At 46.1% G+C, this 27,400-nt stretch overlaps 1 protein-coding gene across 9 annotated transcripts in view; it reads left to right on the top strand.

Moving 5' to 3' along the window:
- SAMD4A (sterile alpha motif domain containing 4A) overlaps positions 1-27,400 on the top strand; it is a 228,648-nt gene that overhangs the window by 172,009 nt on the left and 29,239 nt on the right. For 6 of the 9 annotated variants that reach the window (XM_009211565.4, XM_009211564.4, XM_009211563.4 and 3 more), the window contains 4 exons: positions 1,634-1,897; positions 13,475-13,584; positions 16,381-16,467; positions 24,524-24,857. In XM_009211565.4, the coding sequence (XP_009209829.2) occupies positions 1,634-1,897; positions 13,475-13,584; positions 16,381-16,467; positions 24,524-24,857 (795 nt within the window). Of the gene's footprint in view, positions 1-1,633; positions 1,898-13,474; positions 13,585-16,380; positions 16,468-18,153; positions 19,277-24,523; positions 24,858-27,400 lie in introns of those variants that run through there. The other 3 variants (XM_009211566.4, XM_009211571.4, XM_009211572.4) reach the window with 3 other exon arrangements.

Here is a 27,400-nt window from a genome sequence, read left to right as displayed (position 1 = left end):
ATGATATTTCCTTGCCTTTGATAGAGTCTACCCAAATTGGAAATTCCTCAGGTTACAAATACTAAACTCGGCGGCCCTCTTTTGTCCTCCCTTTTCATTCATAAAGAAGTTTCTAGCCCTTCCGATTGTTCCCACTTCACATACAAGGCTGCCCTTCTGGCCACACAAGGCCAAATGGAAACACTGACCACAGAGGCCTGAGCTCCATGACTCTCAGGCTTGGTGACTGCCAGCTGCCTGGCAGCAGCTTACCCAGCCCACTACTGCCCCAAACACACTTCTGGAAACATCCAGCCTTTTGACTCTGGTCTTTATCTTTTGAAGTAGGGAACACAGTAATCTGCCCAGGCCTTTATGTCAGGACTGCCCTACCAGAAACGCAGTTTAACCAAAAGCAGGACCTCTCACCATTGAGATGCCTGGTCTGCTTACTGAAAAACATAGATTAACACCCACAAAGAAGTGCTCATCTAAATTTGGGAGAGCAAATGCCTCATTGAGGGGATAGAGCCTGAGATGGAATTTAATGGCTTCCCTGAAAAATGTTTAAAAATGCATGTGGCTCAATTCCATGTTAGTACAGCAGCAGTCAAAATAAACCGGACCTGTCAGGAACTGGTGCTGAGAGAATGTTATGAATAGACTTATTTTGTAAAGTTGTCACTTTACACACCCAGAAAAACCAACCAAGGGTAACATCGACTCCCTCAGCGTTGGTTTTTGTTAAATCCCTCCCTTGAATGACTTCAATTTAATTTGGCTAGTTATATGAGTTATGTTGCTTTTTCCTAGTTTTCTGGAAAAGAAATTAAAGATGGGGGCTGCGCGGATGTTGTCCACTGTGCAGAAGGGCTGAACATGCTGGTAAAAACCATTCCCAGCTTCCTGAGAGGACCCCACTGGCTTCTGAATGAAAGCCTTGTTACCTGGAAGTGTTTGCAATACAAAGTTTGGCATTAACCTGTGAGGCCAAGGGAAAGAATCAGCCCTAGAAGAAGCAGCCCTTTCACCCACAGCTAGCTGCAGTGCCCCATACCCTGAGGTCATGTTAGTACCGGGGCCCCTGCTGAGCCATACCACCCTTCAGAGGCCATAGTTCCCTGAATCCTGGTTGGAAAGACTAGTCTACCTTCTTCTGGTTCAGCCCTGCAAAGATGCCAAACAATGGCCAGCCTGGCTGCCCTTCAAGATGTCCTCCTGAACAACATGGGTAATGTCAGAATTTCTGTTTAAAAAACAACAGCAACATACTTGTCCAGCACATGTTCTTTTTGCTTTTGGCAGATGGCTATCAAGCCTTGCCTGATTTATGGGCCCACTCCTATGAATCCTGATTTCTAGAGTTAGAACCCAAACCAGATCCAGACCCACAAAGGCTAAGGATCAATGTGTGGACACTATAGGTTTGGCCTCCTCGGAGAAGCCTAACCCACTGAGAGGTGCAGACAGCATCCTTTTAAACTGTCTGAAGAAAACAACCATGCCAGGCCTGTATTCAACCTGCTGTGACCATGGATGGAGTTGTAAGACAGTTAGTGGTATCTCTCAGGGTTAAGAGGTATTGTGGGTTCTTCGGCGTCCCAGGATAAAGGGGGGGGGAATAACCTATTTCATTTTATTTTTTTTTTTCCAGTTCTCTCAGGCCAGGCACACCACAGCCCTTTGAAACGATCTGTGTCCCTTACCCCACCCATGAATGTGCCAAACCAGCCTCTAGGACATGGATGGATGTCTCATGAGGACTTACGAGCTAGAGGACCCCAGTGCCTCCCATCCGATCATGCCCCCCTGTCTCCACAAAGCAGTGTAGCCTCTTCAGGAAGTGGTGGGAGTGAACACTTAGAAGATCAGACCACTGCTCGTAACACATTCCAAGAAGAAGGTAGTGGTATGAAAGGTGAGTGACTGAACGAGAAACCACTGGGGACAGAGCCCCTCCCTTTATTGGAGACCAGAGGGTAAAAAAAGAGAGGTAGTCAGCAAGAGAGAAGGACCCCACCCCTTCCCCAGGCTTACGCATTTGATCTGTCCCTTCAAGAACTCCAGGTTGACCATGGCAGAAAGAGCTCAGATTCCCCTTCCAGTGCTTCTTGCCAAAATCTGGCAAATAGGAACCAGAGTAAGAGAAGTCAACACTCTTTTTTTGTTTTGTTTTGTTTTGCATTGCAGTGACTTGCAGACCATTAAATGAGTCACAGCTAACAGTGATAGGATCTTCTGTTTGTAAAGCCACTGAGCTGCTCCAACCTTCCACCTCGTTGCTGTGGCCAGGGACCTGTCAATAATTCAGAAAAACAAACCACGGGATTTTTCTTTTCCTTTTTAAATATATCTTAGTGCAGAATTGCAGTAGTGCTTCCTTTCTCTCTCCTCTTCTCTTTGATATCCAAAGAAACCTTTAAACCCTTTCCTCTGCATCTATTTAAGGGACATGAAAATACCACTGAGAATCTCTAACAGCGTTTTAATCCTGATAACAGATTTGCATACAGGTGATAAAGACCTTTTGTGCAGCATAAATAAATTCCTCCATTGCCTTGTGAGTCTATCCTCTTCTAAAGATATTCATCAGGAGATAGATTCCCAAATTACTTATGATAGGTACAAAGAGGATACGTGCATGCTATATTTTTAAACTCCACTTGTACAAGGGCTGGGAAACCCTTAGGCAAAGGTGCGCATCAGAGACACACTAATGACAATTTTAGATGGTGAAACAGTAACCACTCATGCTTTGGGGACTAGCATGCTGAGGGGAGGCTCTGAGAACAGCCTGTTTGCTGGCATTAGTAGAGTAGTCCTGAGGTTTTGCTGTTTCCGATCTTCCCCTTGTAAATGATCAGTGTTGACATAGGAAGCCCTGTACTGATTCCCCTCTCTTCATGGAAGCCTGGCACAGAAAGTATGCCCATGACTGCCCAACTACCGGTTATAAGGGAGCACCAGGCTGAAAAATGGAGCTTGTCAACTCTGAGAATGAGGCTGACAAGAAGCTGCTGCCCTGGCACATTCCTTGAATCTTCCTCCTGCTTAGGCCTGCGCCCTCTCCATCCCACGCCCGTTTCATTGATGGTTCCAGTGCTGAGTGCCCAGAGTAAGGGGATGTGTCTTAATGGTGATACAAATGGGTCTTTAAAGGTGTATAACAGGCAGCTAAAGCCATGTGTCACTTGGGTACAAAGGGGATGTGTGTCTTCTTTCTACTTCAGAGTTTTCAGGGGACTGTATCACAATTTTGGAGCACTAGCAAAACTCATTTCTGAGTTTATGCTGCATGGTTATGTGTTAAAGCAGCTGAGCCACAGGTGGTGCATAGCAAGTGAGGCTCAACCCTGCTCTAGGTAAGCCTGGCTTGGCATCTGTCAATCGGCATCAAAATAGCTGAAAGACCAAGGGAGGCTGAGACAGCCGTTGCTTTTAACTAGCTTCTTTCCAGGTGAAGTTCAGTGTCTGGACGGTTTCCAAGAAAGCCCACGTTGCGGTTCTAGTTGGTAACTGTGGGGATGAAGCATTGGCCTTTGTGTTTGAAAAGCAAGGAGGATCCCAGAGAAGGGCCATTCACCAGGAGAAAGATCTCGCCCAAAGAAGAATGCTGATTCCACTGTCTTGTTTTTGGATATATATTCTTCTCCTTTCTACTTTGTTTTCTTTCCTTTTTTTTTTTTTTTTTTTTTTTTTGAGGCCCTTATGCACACTTTTGACATTCTCCCAAAGTAGGTCAAGGTATGCTCATTGAGTGCTGCCATTTTGAGGTGAGAAATAAAGATAACAGGTTTTTAAAGAGGAATGAGAGAAAAGTTGAATAAATGCCCTATCCCCATTTTAGGACAAAAGCCAAAATATTGCAAAGGTTAAGGAATATACCATATCTAAGCCTATTCAAGTCCTTTCGTTAGAATTGGTGAGAACTGTCTCTTCAGAGCCAATTCAGTCAGAAAAATGACACAGACAAGATCTCATATCCAGGATTTTCTTTATAGGCCCAAGGGGTGCAGGCAGAAAACAGGCTATTTGATGGCCTGATGTATTTCCACCTTCTCTGACCTACTGAACTTCCCTTCTTCCAAGAACTGGACTGGGATTCCAAGTATAAAGTCAATAGCAAGTTAAATGGGAAAAAAAAAGTTTGAAGGAAGAAACATTGTAGATGATGAAGGATTCTATTTGTGGGAAAAGTATATTTGCAGTTTAGCTGACAGGTCAGACAGAAAAAATGTCCACACCCAAAAACACTAGCATTCCGAGGTGTCACGGGCCAGTATTTGTTCAATACAAATGTCCCTCCCCAGCCCTGCTGCAAGATGCCACTGCCGCAAGGACCCTGAGGACTCTTCTGCCACCAGATATTATTCAAAATGGCTTCCTAGGAGTGCACCCAAGAAGCAGCCCGGCTTATAACCCAAGGCTTTGTCATTTGATCTCCATGTCTAAGAGCAGGTGCTGGTTTAAATTTTCAAAATAACTCACACTTTTAAAGACATGAGATATGGCCGGGTGTGGTGGCTCACGCCTGTAATCCCAACACTTTGGAAGGCTGAGGCAGGTGGATTGCTTGAGGTCAGGAGTTCAAGACCAGCCTGGCCAACATGGCAAAACCCCACCTCTACTAAAAATACAAAAATTAGTCAGGTGTGGTGGCGCATACCTGTAATCTCAGCTACTCTGGAGGCTGAAGCTGGAGAATCACTTGAACCCGGGAGATAGAGGTTGCAGTGAGCCAAGATCACACCACTGCACCCCAGCCGGGGCAACAGAATGAGCGAGACTCCATCTCAAATAAAAAAATAAAAAATAAAAATAAAGAAATGAGATATAAAACCAAGTGAGGTGCTTTGAAAAAGAGCTGACTCTTCCTCTTGGCTCTACAATCTTTCTTTTCTATGACCCAGGCCCTTTGGCAGGAGTCACAGCTGTTTTAAAGTACTTGCTGGTCCACTTTGGGGTGCCATCATCTAATGCTATTTTTCTAATAGTTAAACATCCAGTTTAGAAGAACAACAAGAAAGCTTAGTAGAATTTGGAAGAGTTTTCAAATCCATATGGAATGTGTCTTGCCCTCACCTTGCACCTTGGGAAAAGAATAAAAAGTTATTATAGTTGAACTTGATTTAGTGTGAATTCCTCTTTACGGCCAACAGCTGTGAATCTCTCTCTGAAACACTGTGGTATTCATCCATTCTTTCCTTTCATCTAGTTAGACTGGCCAGGTCTGGCTACATATCCTCCCTTAGGAGTGTACCTCCTGGGTCAAGGGTATGGAATAAATCTCATGGTCCAGCATTCTTGCTCTTTGCATTTTTCACATGCATGGATCAAGCCCCCATCTCGTCTTGGTGTTAGCACTCCCTACCAGGGACTGTCACTAAGTTCTCTTCCGAGCAGACCAGCTCCTGCTCTGAAAGGATTAACAACATCTGCCCACAGTGCTTTGGTTTTCCTTCTTTAGTAAATGTCCATCCTTATGGTTTAAGTAGACTTCGAAGTACAGATTAAATGTCTCTTGAGGTAAAGATCTCACGCTAATATCTCTAGCTAAAGAAGAAATGAGATCCGCCATTTAACTTGAAACTAACCCAAGAGAAGTGGGAAACAATTGAAATATGAACTTTCTTCCCTTTACCCTTCCCTGTGGAGGCTACTGGTTATACATGTTTGGACTAAGGAGGCTGGTTTGGTTTCTACATCCAGGCGTCTTTGTTCATTTCAAAAACTTCACTATGACTCATCTCAGGGGAAAGATTCTTGATTGTGAGTTGGTACTCAACTGCAATACCATTCTTTCCCTGGGCAACTCATGAGTGGAATGTGCTCTGTTGCCTCTTGTCTCATACAAGGCTTTCAGAGAGAGAAAAGACATTCTCTTAGTTCCTGGAGAGAAAGTATAGAAGTCAATTGGCAGAAGACTCACGTTCTTTGAGACTCATGTTCTCAAAGATGGTGCATAAACCCAACACCCTATGACTTAACAAAATGCCACAGCTGTGATGAATGATGTGGCTGCATTATATGGGAGCAAAGAGAGGGGAAAATGACTGATTCACAGGTTACTTTTGTCCTCATTCAAGTCAATTGACTTTTTTGAGCACCTGCTGAGAGAAACTTTGGACTAACTAGTTTCTGGGGAGACAGGAGTGAGAGATACTGTTCCTGCCTGAAGCAAATCACTATCAGATAAGCAAAAAAAAAAAAAAAAGAAAAAGAAAAAAAGCAAGTGTCCTGCTGTGAAAACATGCTGTCTTAAAGGCTTGCCCTGGGGGTCAGGGCAGGCTCCATGAATGACCCTCATTCAAAGTAGTGGAGGTAAGTCAAGGAAAGTTCCTAGAGGAGGAGAGGCCTAGAGCTGAGTCTCCCAGCACGACTACAGGTCAGCCAAATAGTAAGTGAAGGAAGGGCATTCTACGCAGAGGGAACAGCATTCATGAAATCACAGTGACAAGGGCACTTGACCAAGTGGATCCCATGGCTTGAGTGTTAAGGGCACATGGGAAAAAGGGGTCTGGAGAGGGAAAAACCAGACCCTGGGCCTTGCAAAGGACATTCTCTTTTATCCCAAAGCTATTGAAGGAACTTCTGTAGCAGAATGACCTGCTTAGGTCTACATATTAGAAATATGACCTTCAAAGCAGAGTGGAATATACATCCAAGTGTGGAAGGGACAGGGGCTTCCAGATTTGAAGGCCAGCAGAGAGGTGGAGGACGTTTCAGTAATTGAGAGGGGAAAGGAAGTGGGACCGAGGCAAGCAGCAGTGAGAATAGAGACAAAGGAGTATTCAGGGTTCTTCATGAGATAGAGCTGAGAGGGCTTGGTAACCAATTGAATAGACAGTCATGGAGCAGGAGAAATTTAGAACGATGCCCAGGTGTCTGCCTGGAACATCTGGATAAGCCACAGTGTTGTCTAAGGCAAAGGGCATAGAGGAGGAGAAACAGAAATGGGGGATGGGGGGGGCAGCATGGGGCCTGGTGAGTGTGGGAACTGTAGAACATTCCAGTGGAGGTGTGCAACCCCCTTAATGGGCCCCACAGTGCACCATGCTCTTGGTTGGCTCAGCCTCGCTAATAGCCCCGACTTCCTCTCCTCACCTGCAGTTTCAGCATAATATTACACTTACCTGAAACCAAGTTCATCTGAGGGACTTCATTCCAGATAGCTGGGTAGAAAAAACCATAAATGTGGGCTCCTAGGAAGCAAGGAGCTCTGTGACTTTCTTGCTGTACTTGCCTGTGTGAAGAGGGGTAGAGACTGGCACTCTGTTTCTCATGCTGTGAGCTTCAGCCTCACCTTTACGAAGCAACACCAACCGGGTATGCTTATGATGTGTGGCATTACGTTAGCACACGAATATAGAAGTCATTGAAACTGATGCATCGTTTGTATGTAGACATGATAAAACTAGAAAAAGAAACAACTGGCTCCAGGAACCTTGCTGGAAATACAGCAATTAGGAGTGGAGGGGCCATTGACTGTGAAAATATGTTGTTTGCCTTTTCTAAGGAGACTTTTGTTAGATGAAACTTAGATAAACTTCTTCTCTCTGTAGTAAAGGAAATATGTTGTCTACTCTGAAATAGCCGGTTTGGGGTTTTCAGTTGTTTTTGAAATGCAGACCTTTGAACCTCTGCTTCTCCAGAATGAGAATGGAAAAGTTATGGAGAGGTGAGATCCTCTTTAAGAAAAAGGAACCTGTCAGAAACCTTTGTAAGAAGGGTTGAAAATACAGCAGTTCCGAGGGTCATAGAGGTCTGAGTGATGGAGTGGGAGTGGCACAGCCCCATGAGTGGCTGGGACATGTTTGTTTCAGCATGGCTGCCATTGAAACTGGTCATTATTTTCTTGATGTTGACTTTCTAGCTGCCTGCTTGAATTCACTTAAAGGAAGGCCAGTATTGAATAAATGTGCTTTATTTTTGTTTTTAATTTCCAAACGCCAAGACATGGCCCACAGGCATGAGTGCTCCTGGGCCAGGAGTTGTGCTAACTCTTCTCAGATAGGCCGACAGCCCTGAGGTCTTTGAGAAGCAAATCCTCAGGATCCCCCCAAATTCGAAAAGTCGTGAGACTTTTAACCTTCACTCCTTACCAAGCATATATTTTCCTCTGAAGTGTTAAGGACTGTGCAGGCACATGGAGGGCAGCCTTTGATATGGACACAGCCACTGTTTAATGACACAAAGCAGGCTGCTTTAAAACAGCACTTTCACCTGTCATCTCTAATGGAAACTGCAGGGAGAAAATTAGGCCCTCTTTGTATCTAACATGTCAAAGTGGGTATTTTCCTCCAAAATAGGCCACCTCTCGCCTTGCAGGACCCATATATGCTTCCCGCAAGCCTGGAGACTCCCCGGAGGCCTCCATGGACACTTCCCGGCATCAAGGAGCACACTGAGGAGGATCCAGCTCCAACGAGGCCTGAGACCAATCCTGCTCTCTTTTGTACAGAGGCTGGAACAGAGCTGAGCTGCTTGTTCTGCTCTGGCCAGAAATAAAGACAAGCTTCTGTAACCTTGATGGTGCTGCTAAACTTCTCTTCATTTTTTAAAGGAACGTGAAGAGTGGGTACCTTCTTACCCCTCAGTTGGTTTTCCTCTTCTCCCCCTCAGAGACCAATGGTGCAGTTGTATCTTGGAGGGAAAGAGCTTTTGAGAGTAGCCTGGCTTGCTGTGGTAAATGGGAGTTGATCTTCCATCTGCAGTTAGCAGGACCACCCCTACGTGAGCCCTTGCATGGGAACAAGGCTGTTCATGTTTCTCTCTGCCAGGGATGCCTTTCTCCCTGCCCTTCATGCTGCATTCGATATTGGGCTCTTCAGCAATACTGATTCCATCTTTCTCTCTTCTGGGGTTTCCCTGTTTGTGGGTCAGGTGCTGCATGGTCTGTTGATCTGAGTCAAATTTGCAGCCATTTCTGCAGCATGCATTAGAGACAAGCAGTCCCAGTTCTAACTGGAGCCCCGCTTCTGTGTAAACTGTTGTACACACCACACAGCCTCCCTGTGGCTGATTTATCTGAATTCTAAAAAGGAAATAGAAATCAGCATGATTTAAAACTGGATCCCACTGGTAAAGACCAGCAGGCAAATATAGAGCATATACAAGATGGGTGCAGCACTATTATCAAGAATGACCATGAGAAGATAAATCAGTGTGGACTGCAGCAAGGTCTAGAAGGAGCTTTCTGAAGGATGAAGACTGTGGGATGAGACCCACTGATGTGCACATACATGGTGGTGCTTTGTCCCAGAAACCTCCTACCTGTTGGCATTCTCTCCTTGCACTTCCCCCTGAAAGTCTGTTACTCCCAGAGCTCTACCGTGGCTCTCACCCCATGCTCTTCGCCAGAGAGATTCACCCACTTCTGTGGCTAAAACAACCACCATGAGCTACTGACAAGGAAATTTATTCTCCAGCTCAGACCTTTCTTCCAAGACCTGGACTTGTTGACTTCTCCCCTTGTATGACCCAAAGGCATTGACAGCCAGCTGATCTCAAATCGAGTTTACCCTCTCTCTCTTCTCACCCCACACCTGCTGCTGCCCTGTTTTCTCTGTCGCACCAAACCTGAATCAAAGGAGTCATCTCCAGCTACTTTGTCTCTGTCACCCCCTGCTCTTCCCTGAGCTTCAAGTACTGTCAATTTCCATTCTTTCTTTCTCCTCTGTCATGCATCCCAAGCCACCATCAGGATCTTCCTAAGTTCATGTCCTGGCCTCCACCGTCACCATCCGCCAGGCCAGCCTTTACGTTGACAGCCATTGCCTTTCTAGCACACTCATCTGATTGTGTTCTGCTACTCAGGTTTCAGCAGTTTCTCGCCACCCACAAGATGAAGTCTACTCTCTTTGTTCAGTATTGCATATCTCAGCCATTTGACCCCCTGCCTATTTGACCCACCTTGTCTCTAGCCATTCCCCCCATCCACCCATGTGTCTGCTCTACCCTGCTCTGCCCTCTTGACTCTGCGTTTCCTTCCTGCTTCCTGAAATGGCTTCCTCACTGTGGCCATCCTAGTGGAGACTCCAAGTTATTGTACTTTGAAGCTGCCCCTCACTCCCTATGGCAAACCAAAAGGCTCATCGTTCTGTGCTCCCCTAGAACACTGTGTATACTCAGCGCTTGTCCTATTGCTATTATAATTTTGGTGTAAGTCAGCCATTCTCTCTAGATTAGAAGTTCCTTAATGGAAGGGTCACGTCTTCACAGAGCTTGGACCCCAAGCATTCAATATTGTTGAATATTGAATATTGAATATTGTTCAGTATTCAATATTGAATAATAGGCATTCAATAAATGTTGAATGAGCAAATATCAGGATTCCCACACTTGGCAAAGAAGTCAGCCCAGCATATAGCAAAAGCATCTTTATCTTTCTCACACTGCATAAAGAGAATGACTTTCTAGTTTGAGACCCCCAGTGGCATGTCCATCAGGAGCATCCAAGAAAGCTAAACAGCTGTGTGCCAGCCAGAGGCATGCATGCCTTCAATCACATATCAGCTTCTGCAGGACACAGCTCTGCTTCTCCCTGTTTGTCTGTATTTTCCAACCATAGCCACAGCCCACAGCTTCACAGAATGTAAAAGGTAGATGGGAAGTTACAGTAGGTGGTTCTTAGCATTGCATCCAACAATGTGGCATCTGGACCACGGGAAAGGACTTGAGCTTTTAGTTTGAGTCTATCCCTGGCCAACAGCTTACAGAACCCAGCATCCAAGTCATTAGAATTCCTGACTTCAGGGGAATGAAATGGTCAAGGCTCTTGCTTCTCTGGTTTGTTTCTCTTTTAACAGTTTTGTTCTAATCCTTGGCAAGGAAAGGTGCCTCACCACAATCCAGAGGGTGAAAGGTTAGTAGGCTATGTTCTTAAGAACTGGGATTTCCTCTTCTTTGTTTATCTGTTCTCCTTACAGGAGGGAGTGCTCTTTGAGCACATGGCACTGAGACAGGACAATGCTTGCTCTAAAAACAGTGTCCATGTATACCTGCCTCAAGAAACACAGGGCCAAAAGGCACTTACGTTGCCCAGGAATGCATCTAGAAGTAACTCTTCAGGAAGGCCTAACTCATCATGTTTTGAAGTTGGATAGGAGCCTTTTTTAGGAAACCTACTCCCAATGGACCCCCATTTTGACTAAATGAGTGAGGCCGGCTTTTCCACTCCTGTAACCAGGGCAATTCTAACTTGTCAAAATAGTTTTATAGAAAAGGAGCTAGTACTGATTGAGCTGGGATTTGCACCCCACCCCACAATTTCTGACTCTTAAAACACCACATTATCACCTTGGCTTATAAAGCACCATGTTTACAACACGATTCAATAGCTCAGGATTCTGTTCATCATCAGTGGATTTTTCACGGTTCAGCTGTAGGGCACCCAGTGAAAATTTGCTCCAAGAGACTGCTCCCTTCTCTTTTGTGATGAATTGTGCCCAAGAGCAGCACTGGGTTACCCAGGCTTCTCTGAATCATGATCATTGAGTTTTCTGAGCAGTGACTTGGGACTTTCAGGATGTAAATAGCAAACGTGAAACCTGGTGACAGAGTGGTAACATGCTGTTGGCCTGAAAGCCAAAGTCGTAATTAAAATCAGTGCCGCTCACTCTGCAGAAGCATTAGCGTTATTTCAGCAGAAATAAAAGCATGGTGGAAAATGAAGTCTGGTAAAATAGCTCCAGGATGTTGCAGGATGGAAGGTTCCAGACTCCTTAGCTGCCATGTCCCAGACTCTTGATCCAACTGCAATTTGAGTTGAGGATGACGTAAGGGGTTAGTATGATGTGTTGGGGAAGCCTTGTCTGTTTGTGGTTATTAGTGGTAACAGAGGGACTCTTGATTGTCATAGTAGAGTGAAGGGCTTTCAAGCACAGAATGGAGTGATTTTTAGCCTGAGATAACTGAGTCTGTTCTTAAGATGCCATTGACTGTCCAATTTCAATTCTCCAGAAATTCCCCTTCATTGACCTTTTCCTTACTGCAAATCAACAAGTAATCTCACCAGGCCCATCATCCCCACCTAAGTCTTTTGAGTTCAGGAGATTATCCCACACCTGCATTCCTTAAACCTAGAGGTGTTTCACTCAGGAAGCAGGACCTGATTTCAGAATAGTCCAGGCCTCTTTCATCAACCTCAACATTTATCAACTCTAAACGTTGAAAAATTGGAAGGTTCTCGCTTGTTTTGAAATATGTGTGGTCAGTGCCTCAGAATAAAGCATTTAGCAATTGATAGAATCCTGCAGTCAACATGGTTGGTGATGGATAATACTTCATGAAAAACAAGAATAACATTTACCCGATGCTTTAGCATTTCAGAGTACTTTACTGTCACTGTTTTTCAGCTACTGATAGGCTGTTTGGTCCTTATTTTGTAAGAATTGGTACATTGTAGGAAAGAGCTAGGATCAGGAGATCTGGGTTCTGGTTCCCATTTCACCATACACTTGCTCTCTGATCTAGGATTCATGACTTCTTTTCGCCATTTTTAGAATGATCCAGGGATGAGGGAAGATGATTCTGGAAACTTTCCAAAGATCCTATCAGCTCAAAAACTCTGACTAAAAGAATATGGGCAAATACTTTGTTTTGGTTTTATTTAACAAGGTAATAGTTCTCCTGTGGATTTTCAATACAGTTACCATTTACTTTTCTTAACTTTGGAATCTCAGACTTGGAGGTTATTTCAGATGCACTTTAGAACTTCCATTATCCTATGGCCTAGCCAGTCTTTGGGCCTTTCAAGTCCTGATATATTTTTGGTTGACAATCAAGTAAAAAGTCAAAGATACATCTGGATACATTTCATGGCTTGGAGAAATGGTCAGTGGACACACCCCCACAACAGAAACAGTTTTGGGAATCAGGATGCCCTTTTTCCCATTCAGGTATATATAGGGAGGCATTTTTCTTGGGGAAAGATCAGGCTAGGAATGGGTGACTCCACCATTTTTCTATCACTGTGGGAGTGGCTGAAACAGTGTATGAAAATCTACATTGAATATACAAAAATTATCTTGAGGTCGTAGTCTGCTCATGTAGCTCTAACATTCGAAGCCAGCTCTTTCCAACTCAATGAAGAAGCGGTCCAGCTAATGCAGTTGTTCCCTGCCATCTTTTTGCTCATGAACCCCTTTGGGAATCTTATAGAAGCTATGGATGGCCCTCTGCCCAGAAAACTTCCCATCTACTCACAAATTGGGATATAATTGTAGGGGATTTGTGAATGCCCTGAATCTCATGGACCCCAAGTTAGTTCTCCTGGTCTAAGTAGAGTAAAGGAGCCCACCAGTAGGAATGTCAGGGCTGGCCTGAGACTTCTGCATCTTAGCTAAAATTAAATACATAGTAACATAAAGATTTTTTTTTCCTTTTTTTCCTCTGACCATCACCCTCTTTTCCTTTCTCTGTTCCTACATCTCTTGTCATCTCTTCTCATTCCCTCTCATTTCTCCCCCCATCTCTTGCACATCTTGCACCACAGATGTTCCAGCCTGGCTAAAAAGCCTCCGCCTGCACAAATATGCTGCGCTTTTCTCCCAGATGACCTATGAGGAGATGATGGCCCTCACCGAGTGCCAGCTGGAGGCGCAGGTATGTGCTTGAGGTGACCGTTCCCTGAGAGGGTGCCCCAGGCGGGACCTGAAGTTCAAGGCCTGGACAACCTTGTCTGGACCCATACCTATGCCCACACAGTAACCCGCCCTGTCATGGGAACTGTGGGGTGCTGGCCAGGATTCCATGGTGAGCAAAACTGAGTGAATTCTTGCCTTCAGAGTCCAATAGGAGATGGAAGACAAGCAGATAACCCCAGGGTCGTGAGGGTGAGATCAAGTGGTGTGAAAAGGCATAATCTCGGCACACTCGAAAGTTCCAGGTGCTAGGGAGGAATCGGTGGAATTTCCTAGGAGAAGTAACATTTGACCATGCCACAAAGAATCTACATCCCTGCCTTTGCTTTTCTCACTCTCTCCCTCCCTCTGCCCGAGCAGGGCTTGGCTTGTTTGGGAAGTGACAGATCCATTGTCTGTTGTCTAGTCCAGTTACAAATCAGCCAGCTTCTAACTGGACTGCTGAGTAGAAGCACCAGGTCATGCCTCAGACCCACCCCAACATTTTTAAAAAGCCATGTCCAGGCCGGGCGCGGTGGCTCAAGCCTGTAATCCCAGCACTTTGGGAGGCCGAGACGGGTGGATCACGAGGTCAGGAAATCAAGACCATCCTGGCTAACACGGTGAAACCCTGTCTCTACTAAAAAATACAAAAAAACTAGCTGGGCGAGGTGGTGGGCGCCTGTAGTCCTAGCTACTCGGGAGGCTGAGGCAGGAGAATGGCGTGAACCTGGGAGGCGGAGCTTGCAGTGAGCCGAGATCTGGCCACTGCACTCCAGCCTGGGCGACAGAGCAAGACTCTGTCCCAAAAAAAAAAAAAAAAAAAAAAAGCCATGTCCATGCCAGTCTTTGTTGAGATTGGAGAAAATTATGCAAACTTTTTTTCTTCTAACCTGAGACAATCATTGAGAATGAGATTTCCATAGGTCTCAAATTTCATTTCCCCTAAGGCATCTTTCCCCAATGTGGATGCCACAGGCCAGTCAACAGAACCCCTGAAACTAAGCATGTTTCCTGCTACGCTGTGCTCGGGTGAATGGATCTGACCAATGTCTTTGTTTCCCTTGTTTAAAATGCTATTTGTATGTTTCACATTGGCCTCAGTTTCCTTTCAGCAATGATTTAAAAGAATCGATGGTCTGAATAGGCTAAAAATATTTCCTTTGCAGGAAGAGGAGATTGTACCATTTGGGCATGGCTGGTCTGGATGCACACCTCCCCGCAGATCACCGGTTCCCCAGTGCTTATTCGGTATCCTCATTTAACCCTGCAGGCCTGGCGGACTCCCAATATGGAGACACAACACAAAGCCCAAAGTCACTGCACATTCTCAGAGAATGAAAGGCACTCATTTCAACTTCCTAACATTTCTCCCACCTCTTTTTGAATCTTGATTGCTCCTTGAAATCCCAGAGATTGATGAGAACTGTTTCTAAGAGCATTTTTGTGTTTGGGTCAGAGTTGAAAAAAATCTAAGTCATCAGTTGTTCAACTTGAGGAAAAAAACAAGAAATAATTGAGGGCAAAGCCAGAGGCCAGCACAAACTTTTCAGAGTAATTTAATTCACTAGAACCCAAAGTTAAGGGTAAACAGAAATATACCCCTAGTGTTTCATCTTAGAGACTGGGTTCACTTGTCATTTGAGTCTTTATTTTTCTAGTAAAGATGTTGTTGATATTCCTATCTTTTCCTTCTTTAAGAAGAATTCTATGGAATAGTTGCTAGACATTTGAGTTAGAGACCTTATTTGAGAAAGGGCTGTCTATCAGGAAATTTGCAGTATCTATTATCAACAACTGTTTAAATCCTTAGGCTCACCACTGCTACCCAGTTAAGAAGATAAAATCCACAACTCTTACTGTGAATCCTAATCATTTACCGGAAGAGATGACTGAATTATGAATTTAAGTAATTTTCTATTCTAGTTTTCCTTAGAGTAACAAAAGACAGGCTGCAACCTAGCAGAAATTCCCCGTGTTTTATGACACTCCATGTGGACTCTACTGGGCTGCTCATCTTTTCAAGATGGGTAAAAACACAGGGAGGGTTTGAGAAAGCCATGAATGTCTGTATGGGGTTGGGACCTTCAGGGAAACTGAGGGGGACTGAAATTATAAAGCCTGGAGAAAAGGAAGAGTGCATGACTTAAAAATTATCTTCTAAGACTGTGAAGAAATTTCATGCTGAGTGGAATAATTGGCCGTTCCGCATCTCTCTCTAAGATACAGAAAGATACAAATACAGATAAAAAGTGTGGTCAAAAGACGCAGGCAAATGTGTAGCCAGATGGATTTAGAATTAAGAAGATGGCCAGGCACAGTGGCTCACACCTATAATTCTAGCACTTTGGGAGGCTGAGGTGGGAAGATCGCTTGAGTCCAGGAGTTTGAGACCAGCCTGGGCAACATGGCGAAACCCCCTCTCTACAAAAAATACAAAAATTAGCCAGGTGTGGCGGCCTGTAGTCCCAGCTACTTGGGAGACTGAGGTTAGAGAATCACCTGAGCCCAGGAGGTGAAGGTTGCAATGAGCTAAGTGGCGCCACTGCACTCTAGCCTGAGCAACTAGAGTGAGACTCTGTCTCAACAAATAATAATAATATTTAGTAAGAAGAGGTTTATGACGATGGGTACTAATGCAAGAGGTAAGTGGATATTGATGAGCCCGTGAAAACAGAGGAACAAAGAAGACAGTAAAAGCCTCCAAGAACCTGTAAGCTGATTCTTAAAAATATGTTTTTAAATATACATTTAAATGTAACTTGTTGTTTAATTACAGAATGTTACCAAAGGTGCAAGACACAAAATTGTCATCAGTATTCAGAAGCTCAAAGAAAGACAAAATCTCCTGAAGTCTTTGGAAAGGGTAAGTTACTGGATGAGGGAACATTTCCACTTTTGTTATGGGAAAGTAGACTAAGTGTTAGAACCGAACTCTCGATTCCCTCCTGGGCAGGGGTCGCCGCGAAGGATCACCGACACGAGGTTCACAGCAGAGAGTTATTTATTACTAGCGCGCTAGGGTCCCAAGCTCTAAGTTGGCCCTGGGACCCTGACTGCTTGTTACAGGCTGTTTATATAGGCAAACACAAGTTCAAACACAGCTTATGGCGCGAAATTCAAACAAAGCTTAAGGCGCAAAATAATTGGGTCTAGCTATGGCCTGAGCAAGGTGTCTTGTTCTAATTGGTTAGAGCAGGACCTTATGAGGTTCTTTCCTGGAGTTGTTGATTCTGGGAACTTCGAGGCAGGGTGGGACCCCCGGAATTGGCAGGGTGGGACCCCATGAGGTTGTTTCCCAGAATTGGCAGGGTGGGACCCTATCAGGGTGGGACCCTATCGAGGCAGGGTGGGACCCTATCTAGGGCCACCTGGTGCTAATTTTTTAAGTTTTATGAGGCCTAGTTTCATAAGGAAAATTCTCCATTGGAAGTGTCATCGACAGACCTGCTAGAGCATATCATGCGGTTTCCTTCCCAAAGTCAGAGAAAACAGAATGATTTTGAAGTGAAACCTCCCGGTTGCACGTGCTTCTTTGGAAGCCGATGCCTCAGTGCGCTTATTCCCTGGGCCCAGGCTGCCTTGCCCAGCTGTCCCAGAGCCCTGATGAAGTGCTTTCAAATGCACCCTTTTTATATGCATTTGTGTCTCTGCCTCATATACATTTGTAGAGATCAGTGAGGTGACCAGTTCACAATCAGACGCTGAAATCTTGGCAAAACAGGGCAGGGCATGCGCAGTGTGCTTTGGTCTCACTGTCCTCCCAGGGGAGGGTCTGTTTTGAGAAAAGCTGCCCCCGAGTGGTGATACTAACAGGTACGCTGCAGATAGAGGCGGTCAGAAGCATTTGGCAGGCAGACATAGTTGGCTCTCAAGAGAATCATTTCAGGCTTTAACTTAACAACAGAGTTGGTCCCTGTGACTCTGATAGGAACCATCTCAAAAATGCTAAATGCTGAAAAAAGTTTATTCCAACGTTAAAAGCAGTGCTCAGCTGCCTACTGTCCCATTTTGTTTGCTGCCTACACAGGTCCTCTTCTTACCTTTGTGTCTGGATGCTGCCCTGGTAACAATGTCATTTTTAGGACTTAATGACGACATGATTTCATCTAAGATCCCAAGGAGGGCAGGCCCCGTGCCTCACACAAGTGAACCAGCATTGCCTCTGCCTCAGGGCTGGCATTCTTATGCATGAGTACTGGGAGGCAGGAGTGGTGGGTGGGAAGTTCTGTGGCTATTTGCAGCCTGCAGAGCTTTAGAGGTAACCTCTTCTAGTAATTCTAGGGAGCTTTTGGATTTTGGAAGGGGACAGAGTATTGAGGGAGGTAGGGATAAAGCAAATTTTGTGAGCACATAAACATTTAATGGAGTGGTAATTTTTCAGCACAAAGATGTGTGTGTATAATTTCATATAGACTATATAAAGTTATATTCAATGCATATATGTTATATATATATATATATATAGAATATACATATATAACTTCGTAAGGAACGTTTCTTTTTAAACCTCTGGCCAGATAGACAGACAGAGGCTTCTCACGTGCACATCCGTGATTAAAGACCTCTTCTTACTTAAAGTGAATTACAGATTACAAGTGAGATATCCAATAGAACCTGAGGTTTATTTGTTGTTGTTTTTAATTGTATACTACTTTAGAAAGCAGTTTGTCTAAGTGACTATTGCCATTTTTAAATTGAGAAACCATTCTCTTCGGGGGAACATTCAAAAGGCCAATTTACTCTTCCTTTGTTAGAAAGTGCAGAAAACATTTTGCATAAGGATTTGATTGCTAAGTGTTATGGTAAAAGAGTGATTTTTTCCCTTCTTTCTGGAGCAGCCTTGAGGATTCATTCATATCCTCCATCACTGGGGAAGCGCACCCACCTGGGAGACAAATTCCTGTTAGCTTTATTCCCTGCAGCCTGGCAGAAGTCAGCACGGGGAACACTCTGGCAGCCCAGTAGCAAGGGTGACCCCGACATGCCATTGACTTTCCATCTAGCCTTTGATAAGTCAGTGATGTTTTCTGTGTCCCAGATTTTGCACCTAGAATAATAGTGACTCCCCTGTTCGCTGGAATGGGAAAGTTAAAAGGTGCCACCTACAGAGCAGAGTGTGATGGCAGCCAGTGGAAAGAAATGGAGTTTATCGAGTCTGACTTCTTTGAGAGAGGAGAGCTGATGTGTGTCAGATGACTGGGTTGAGCCTGAGTCAGAATACCCGAATGTTTGGACATCCGGTGTGTTGTCCCTGCCTAAGCTGATGAGCTGGGGCGGGAGGGAATCTCTCTCAGGCATCCACTGAGGACTCATCCCCTGGCCCTCCTCTCTTCTCTGGAACCCCTAACTCCTGCTTTGCAAGGGAGTGAGTTGTTTGTAACCTGTTACCACTGACGGCACCAGTGGCAGACTCAAATCAGCCATTTCCCAGGCATTCCCAGACACCGCTGGGCTGATGATGCTGTTGGGAAAAGAGTCATCTGCCCCTGCCTGCCTCCCATATTCTTACCTCACATAGATTTCTAAGGAGATAGCTGGGGCCCCGCCCATAGTTAGTTCATAATCAGTGGTGGCTGTCTGAGCTCTGTGTGCAGAGCTCTTTTGTTCAGTTACTGAACCCTTATCAAGCAGCCGCCTGGGACACAATTTGCCCCATCCACTGGAGGTTAACCGTGAGTCATACATGGCTCCTGCCATGGGGAGCTGGGGACGTGCATTGGGACAGTTAGATATGGCACCATATTATCTCATAACCCAGTCTGATCGACGTCATCACCATAGCAGGTGGGGAAGCTTCCTGAGGTGAAATAGACCGCTGTGCAGTGATGAGGTGGGAAGCCTTCAGAAGAGCAGGACGCTGGCCGGGAAACTCATTAGGAAACTATAGCAAGTCTTGATGGGACCTTGAACCACAATAGAGGCAGTGAAGATGGAGGAGGAGGATAGAGATCATTTAGAGGGAGTCCAGTGATTGTGACGAGGCTTGGGTTTGAGTGTCACAGCATTTGGGGACAGAAAAGATAGGAGAAGTAGGGGCAGGAAATGGAGGTCCATGGGAAGGGTTGAGTGTGAGGTGCCTGTGAGACACCCAAGTAGAAGTGGCAAGTCAGTGGCCAGAGAGCAGGCCTACAGTCCAGGAGGCCCACAAGGTTTGAAAGGACCGATTGTGCGTCGTCTGAGTGTAACTGATAATAGGTGCTCCCGGGAAGTGTGTGTCAAGAGCATGGACAGGCCCTTAGGAGCACTGTAAGATATGGAGGGGCTGAGCAATAATACGGGCTGTGCTCGCCCAGAGGGTCGGGAGGGCTTGAAGGAAGGAATCCCGCCAGGTGCCATGGAAGTGTCACATACAATGGAGACGAAACACTGTCCTCTGAAACTGGCCCTCAGCAGGTCACTGTGCCATGATGTTACAGGTTTCAGGGGAATGGGAGGAAACAGAAGCAGAAGCCTGTGAACCAGTTGGTGTGAACGGGTGAGGGGCCATGGGGTACAGAATTGTAGACTTCTCAAGGTATATGGTGGAAAAGGGAAATTAGAATGGTCACTGGAGCAGATTTTTCAACATTTATCTTGAGTAATGAAAATGTTTCCACGTGGTTTTATTCACCATCCTGCCTTTTCAATTCACTCTCAAACTGTGAAGCTAAGCCATGTTCTGAGCCTGGGTCCCTGGCATGGAGGAAGGAAATACACACACACACTCACGCATTCACCTCACTTCCATGTATTGCTGCTTACAGCAGGAGAAAATGCTTCTCTGTAAGCCTGTGCCTTTCCTTCAGACACATCCAGATCTTGTCCTCTTGGGTTGAGGTCTGAGACCCCCGATTCCATCAAGTGCTGCAGAGAAGCAGCAGAGAAACTTAATATTAAATGCTAAATATTTCCGAGGTAATAATGCCTTATACTAGTAAGGTACATTGTATACTTTTTAAAAATGTTTCACCCCTATCGGTGGATTTGGCCCATACAGCAAACTTCCTAAGGTAATCAGGAGAGCTGCTGGTATCCTGATTTTAAGAAAAAGAAACTCGAGTGAGTCCAAACTCCTTAGCAAGTTGGTTCCTAAGGACTTGGAAAAGCTCTTGAGCTTCATCTCAATGAGCCCTGCTCGGCCATGTACAGCGTCCTTTCATCCTTTGTTCCTTTCCTGCTGTTTCTCCTTTCCTGAAACATACAGTGGTGGTCAGGGGTCCCTCTTATATGTTCCCACAGCTCCCTGCCCTGATGCCCATCATACTATGTGGGTCCCAGAAACTGTAAGCACCTTAGAGCAAAGATTATGACTTAATTTGCTTTCATATCCCCAGTGTATAACAGTGCCTGGTTGATGACAGGGCTCAGCAGCTGATGGGTGCATGAGAGGAGGAAAGAACAAATGCGCTAGATACAGGAGTCCTGTCTATTATGTGAGAATCCCAATTCTTCTTACACAAAGGGAAGGATGGAGTTAGAGACACCACATGAGTGCTGGGGACACTTCGGCTGCTCAAGACTCTCTTTTCCAGATGGTTTGCAGCTTGTTGTTGTCATATGCCCAGGAAAGGCACTGAACCAACCTTCCTCCAAGACCCAAGTTAGCCACACCAGGGCTGGTATAAGTCAGGAAGTAATTGCCTTCCTGCTCGTCTCCTGAGTGATGGCTGTGGTCAGTGGTGGACCAGACTTCCCGCTCTCTGATCTCAAAGGAGCTCCTCAGCTTTGTAACAGCACGTTAGTTAATGAACAGCTTCACTGTGCCTCTTTGTGTTTATCATGTGGGATTATATTTTCTGTATGAAGGATCAGTAAAGACTTGGGTGGATTCCCCGTTTTTTTGGTCAACATGGAGAATTAATTCTCACAGTTAGTCAAAGGTGCTAGATTGATTTCCATTCTGGCCATTTCCCTGTTCCTTCTCAATTTGGGCACTCTGTTTTGAGTTCAGGAATTCATTTTTAAGTGTCAGGAACATGACCTGAGTCACAGTGCCATGCTACTGATGCCAGCTTGATCAGGGGATGAGCTAACTGGTTGTAAGCCAAGTGTTATCTTTGAGACAATGGCTTGATGTCTATGAGGGAAAAACAAAATTCTACATGATTCCTGGGAAGTTATATTTTATAGAAAGTGTCCAACATTATTCATTATGTCTTTGGTTTCTTTTTTGATTTTTGTTTTCATTTATTGATTGATTTTTGGTGTGGTTGCCTCCAATAGAAGAATCAGATAAGATTTGAGTGGAGCATGCATATGTTTCCTGTTTGAAGTCTCTTCACATATCCAAAATCTCCTCTCACCACTAGCTGGAGAAACCTTCTTGCCATGTGACAAGAACAGGCAGGGGTTTGGTGCAGTTGACAGAGTGTCCCAAGCATGCATTTGCTCATCCCATTGACAGCAGCTGCATGGGATGGCACGGCAGGGATCCATGTGATCACCCCAGCGTGGCTTTCCTAGCCCCTCTTCATAGGGAAGCTTCATCCCTCTTTTCCCTTCCCCTCCTCAGTCAGGGGCTGGACAAGGAGGTCAGTGTCCCCCGCAACCCAGGGGCTGGTTGGGCCACTGGCAGGACCTCAAGGTAGGATCCAGGGGTCCCCTAGTTAGCATGCAGTCTGATCAGAAAAGGTGGTAGGTGCTCTCCTGGCGTGGGTCAGCTAGCTCACCTCCCTGTGCCTGCCCTGGTCACATCACCAGGTCAAGTCAAGGAAGCCGATCACATGATGGTGTCTAGATGCTGGGAAAGGGCCGGGTCTACTGTGGGCAGCAGGGAAGGAGTGATCAGGAGCATGCCTGACTGCTGCAGAGACATCTGTCATGTGTAGAAGGAAGGTGGCAGACGCGAAACTCTCCAAAGAGAAAAAGGGACTTTCTCCCCTAAAATAGGCTGAACAGTGGCCCTGGCCAGGTTTGAGAGACAATTCTGGTGGCTAATTAAAATTTCACTTCCTTCATAAATCCTTCGTGCCAACTAGGCTAAGGCATAATCCAGGCTCCACTTCCCACCCCTCCCCGCCAAACAAAGCAGGTTCCTGCCAACGACAGGGTGTGGCTGTTGGTGTTCTTCACTGCCCACAGTTGAAACAGGCACATTCAAGGCTGCCGTCCTCAGCTTTCCTTTTTCTGATGGATTGATTGGAAATGTTTGGGTGCAGAAATTATCACATTTCATATGTTTGCATTCCCTGACACCATCGAGCAAGTGTAAGAGAGGACCCCAGGAATGGATTGGATACTCATGCATCAGGCTTTTTTAAATGTCCTTGCTATTCTGAGCTCTCAGAAAATTAAATACTTTGGGCCGGGTGCGATGGCTCACGCCTGTATTCCCAGCACTTTGGGAAGCTGAGGCAGGCGGATCACCTGGGGTCAGAAGCTCAAGACCAGCCTGACCAACATGGTAAAACCCCGTCTCTGCTGAAAATACAAAAATGAGTTAGGCATGGTGGCACGTGCCCATAATTGCAGCTATTCAGGAGGCTGAGGCAGGCAAATCACTTCAACCTAGGAGGCAGAGGTTGCAGTGAGCCGAGATCATGCCACTGCACTCCAGCCTGGGCAACAGAGTAAGATTCTGTCTCAAAAAGAAAAAAAAAAAAAGAAAAATTAAATACTTCATAAATAATTGGGGCCCTGATTGTCAATGTCCTTTCCAGGTCCTAGGAAGACCTTGATGTGCACAAACACAGGGGGAGCAGCTTTGTTGCAGAGGGTCCACCCCAGCCACCATGCCAGGCAGGGTCCCAGGCTCCCGAGCCCCAGCCACGCTCCAAGCCACAGTGTTTGGGCCTCTGTGAGCATCTGGCACAGAGAGAAATACCTATCAGAATCAACTTTTATTTCTGTTTTTAATAAGTAGTGCCCAGTATATCAAACTATATGTGCAGAATGATCCAATGTTATTACACAACACATAAAGACATGTATATATTATATTACAGTTCTATACATATTCCTCTCCAGAATGATTCTTGTAAAACTTGGCACTCCCTTGCTCGAAACCTTCCCTGGTTTCCCATCTTAGACTAGATTCCAGCATCCCTGCCCCGGCCCAAGGCCTCCAGGCTCAGGCCTAGGTGGCTGACGGGACACCATGGCCCACCTGCTCCATCGCAGGCGCCCTTGCTGTTCCTCACACTCCCCGCTCAGAGCCTTTGCCCTTGCTGTGCCCTCCACCTGGAGCGTTTCTCCCCAGGATCCTCATGCCCATGCTCATTTGGGTCCTTGCACCAGTGTCACCCTCTCCAGGAGCTTCCCCTCACAGCAGCCCCGGCCCATACCACAGCCCCTGGCGTGGTATAGTTATCTCGTGGCTGGATGTCAACTCCCTGGGGAACCCTAAAGACAATGAGGCAGCTACGATATGCTCATTTTGTACACAGGGAAACTGAGGCACAAAGTGGTTAAGCCATTTGCCCAGGGTCATATGGGAGTGCAAGAATCCAAACCCTAGCCTCTGACCCAGAGTCTCTGCTCTTAATCGCTACCCTGTGCTGCTTGTGCCATGGACTGAGTGAAGGTGTGAACGGGCTATTTCATCCAGAACAAAGCATACACAGGACACAAAGCCATCATGTCACCCAACTTTGTTGTACAGCTTCCAAAGCGTGTGACTATAAAATGTATAACCACATTTTACAGAAATGCACCGAGGAAGGCAGAAAAAGAAATGCACCAAACTGTTTTAGTGGTCATCTCTAGAGAGTGGGATTTTCTGATGGTGTGTATTTTCCTCACTACACCTGTCTGTATTTTCCAATTTTCTACCTGGGCCAATATTAGAATGATGAAACGAAAGTGGTCCCTTTTCCCAAAAACATCCTGATGAGGGTACCAGCAGCCACGAATCCTGAGCTCAGGGCAGGGGAGGACAGGTACAGGGGTGGACGACCCTTATTCCTGAGCCTAACGGAGGTCTTCCTGCTCTCCTCGTCCAGGACATCATCGAGGGGGGCAGCCTGCGCGTCCCGCTCCAGGAACTACACCAGATGATCCTGACTCCCATCAAGGCCTACGGCTCCCCCAGCACCACGCCCGAGGCTCGCCCCCGGGAGCCCCAGGCCCCGCGCCAGCCCTCACTGATGGGCCCCGAGAGCCAGAGCCCCGACTGCAAAGATGGGGCCACAGCCACTGGCGCCACGGCCACCCCCTCGGCCGGGGCCAGTGGGGGGCTCCAGCCGCACCAGCTGAGCAGCTGCGATGGGGAGCTGGCCGTCGCCCCCCTGCCGGAGGGGGACCTCCCCGGGCAGTTCACACGCGTCATGGGGAAAGGTAGAGCCCGATGTGCCCATTTCTTTTTTCTTCTCGGATCCCACTAACCAGAGCGACAGGCTCCTGGGGGCTTCCCCTGGGTGCTGGATAAATTCCCTGTCCAAGTAGACATCATTAGCTCCATCTTACAGATAGGGAACGTGCAGCTCAGAGAGGTTAAGCCTTTTGTGACCCCCGGACACCTACTCCTTAATCCCAGCTCCTTTCTCTCCCAAATCCCTCAGACCAGGGGATGCCAGCCCTTTTATGACAGTGCTCATTGGGCCAGTGGGCCCTTGCGGGAGGAAAGTGGGAAGGACTCCGAAAAAGATGATTTCGGGAACAAACCATTCACTCAGCATCTCACCCTCTCCCCAAAGCAAAAGTGGCAGAAAATGAGTGACAAACTGAAGGGGCACAGACGCCTTTAGCCAGAGCCCAAAGATCTCCCTGTGCAGAAAGATGCCAGCCTTAGCAGTGGCCTCTCCTCACCACTGAAAGTGTTCTCAGATGTGGCCAGGGTTTGGAGAATTCCCAGCATGGAACTCGTTTTGTTCTCATTCTCCCGTGTCTGTGTTTATATTCTCTCTTCACGGCTGGCCTGCCGTGCGAAATGCTCTAGTACGAATAGCTTGCATTTATTTAACTTTTCCTCTGTAGCAGACACATGCTTTACCTATAGAGCTTACTTAATCCCCAAGTTATCTCATTTTACAGAGGAGGAAACTGAGGCACACAGGCTAATTAGCCCACCTGAGCTTACACAGCTGATGGCAGGGCTGGAATTTGAACCCTGCAGTCTCTCCATCATGCACATAGTTACCACTGTGCCTTCTTATCAGCTCAAGATAGAACAAGGTAGAGTTTCATGTGATGGTTCTCTCTGCTCTTAGGTGACAAAATCCAAACCTAAAGAGTCACATGTCATCTGGTGTCTCCTTGTTACCTCCACAGCCCTTACCACTTCCATTCTATACTCTTTATATCTTTGAGTTCTATGTCTTTGAGTTCTCAAAGATATAGACTTTATATCTTTCAGACTTTATATCTTTGAGTTCTCAAAAGTTTGCATATTTTCTTGGCTTCTGAGCCTTTGTACATATCTCCCCTCTGCCTAGAACCTAGGTTCCTACTAGTTTATACAAAGCCTTCATCCTTCATGTGAATTACAAGATGGTGCCCTGTCTGGGTGGACACGGCACTGCTAGCACTCACCTTGGCATGCACTTGTGTAGTGCACAGCCTGCACATCCACATGGGACAGCCTTGCCTATAACACTCTTTTCCTCACCCCATTCCCTTCACCTGGGTCAAGCCTCCTTCTCCAGGTCTTAGCCAAGTCCTTACATGCTCCAGGAAGCCTGCTGATCCACTGGGCTGGGTGAGGTACCCCCTCTCACCTGCCCCACATCCCCCTTTACTTTCCTTGTCTTAGCCCAGTTCACATTAGACTGTAATTGCCTGTTTGCTTGACTGTATCTTCATTAGTCTGCAGCACAGTCAGACCACTTTTAATAGCTACTCAATACCCTGCTTGTAGCACAGTGCTTACAGTAGATGCCTCATAAGTAGGTGGTGCAAAACTTGAGCGATGACACCAGTATCTAAAGTTAGGCCTTCCCACAGACCATCCAAGCATACATGCTGGGTGCACGCCTGTCGGGGAGGGTAGAATCCACAGCGTGGTCCTTTGGGTAAGAGTGCCCCTTTCTACCTGGGCTACCCTCTGCCTTTTCTGGGGCAGACCCTTATTTCCATATCCTCGAAAATATCCACCATTAGAATAATTGATGCTTGATTTTCTAACATGTGGTAATGCCAGCACTTTTCCTTTGGAAGGGGAAAGCAATTTTTTCTCTGTTATTGTCCAATATTTCAGACCATTTTAAAAAACCCAGTTTGCAGTAAGAGCAACTCCCACCCTTCCACCACCCACCTTAAGGCCTGTCCTAAAAAAAGACTTAAATTCATAGTAATCTGGTGGAAGAGATGACTCACAGCTTCCCTTGGAGCTTGATGGCCAGGGTGGGCCCTCACTCTCCCCCACCCACCCCTTAGCTGTGTTGGATTAGAACAGATTTCCCCATGGGTGAAGACACAGCTCCGCCAAGCCCAAGTGGAGCAGCTACTGAACACGCGGTACATTGCCCTACTTCTTAAGAGACCCACACTGCTATGGCACTGCTTCTTTATATTTTAACTACTTTAAAGGAAACGGTAACCCCAATTCACACTCAGCGTACACAATTCCAATGAACAAAACGGTGGAAAGTGGAAACCACCCTGCCCCCACCCCAAACCCTGCCATCCTCATTCCCAGGGATAGTCACTATTAAGTTTTGGGATATCCTTTCAGAAACTTCATCATCATACATAAGCACGTGAATATTCACTTTTATACACACGCAGACCTTATTTACATTCTTTTCTACAGGCTGATGGGTTTTTAAAAAATACGATAGCCGGGCACGGTGGCTCATGCCTGTAATCCCAGCACTTTGGGAGGCTGAAGTGAATCACTTGAGCCCGGGAGTTCAAGATCAGCCTGGGCAACATAGTGAGAC

The sequence above is a fragment of the Papio anubis genome, chromosome 7, assembly GCF_008728515.1.
Source record: "Papio anubis isolate 15944 chromosome 7, Panubis1.0, whole genome shotgun sequence".
In the NCBI taxonomy this organism is placed as follows: Eukaryota; Metazoa; Chordata; class Mammalia; order Primates; family Cercopithecidae; genus Papio; species Papio anubis.
The sequence above is the reverse complement of the archived record's forward strand: the minus strand, read 5'-3'. Positions and strand labels throughout refer to the sequence as shown.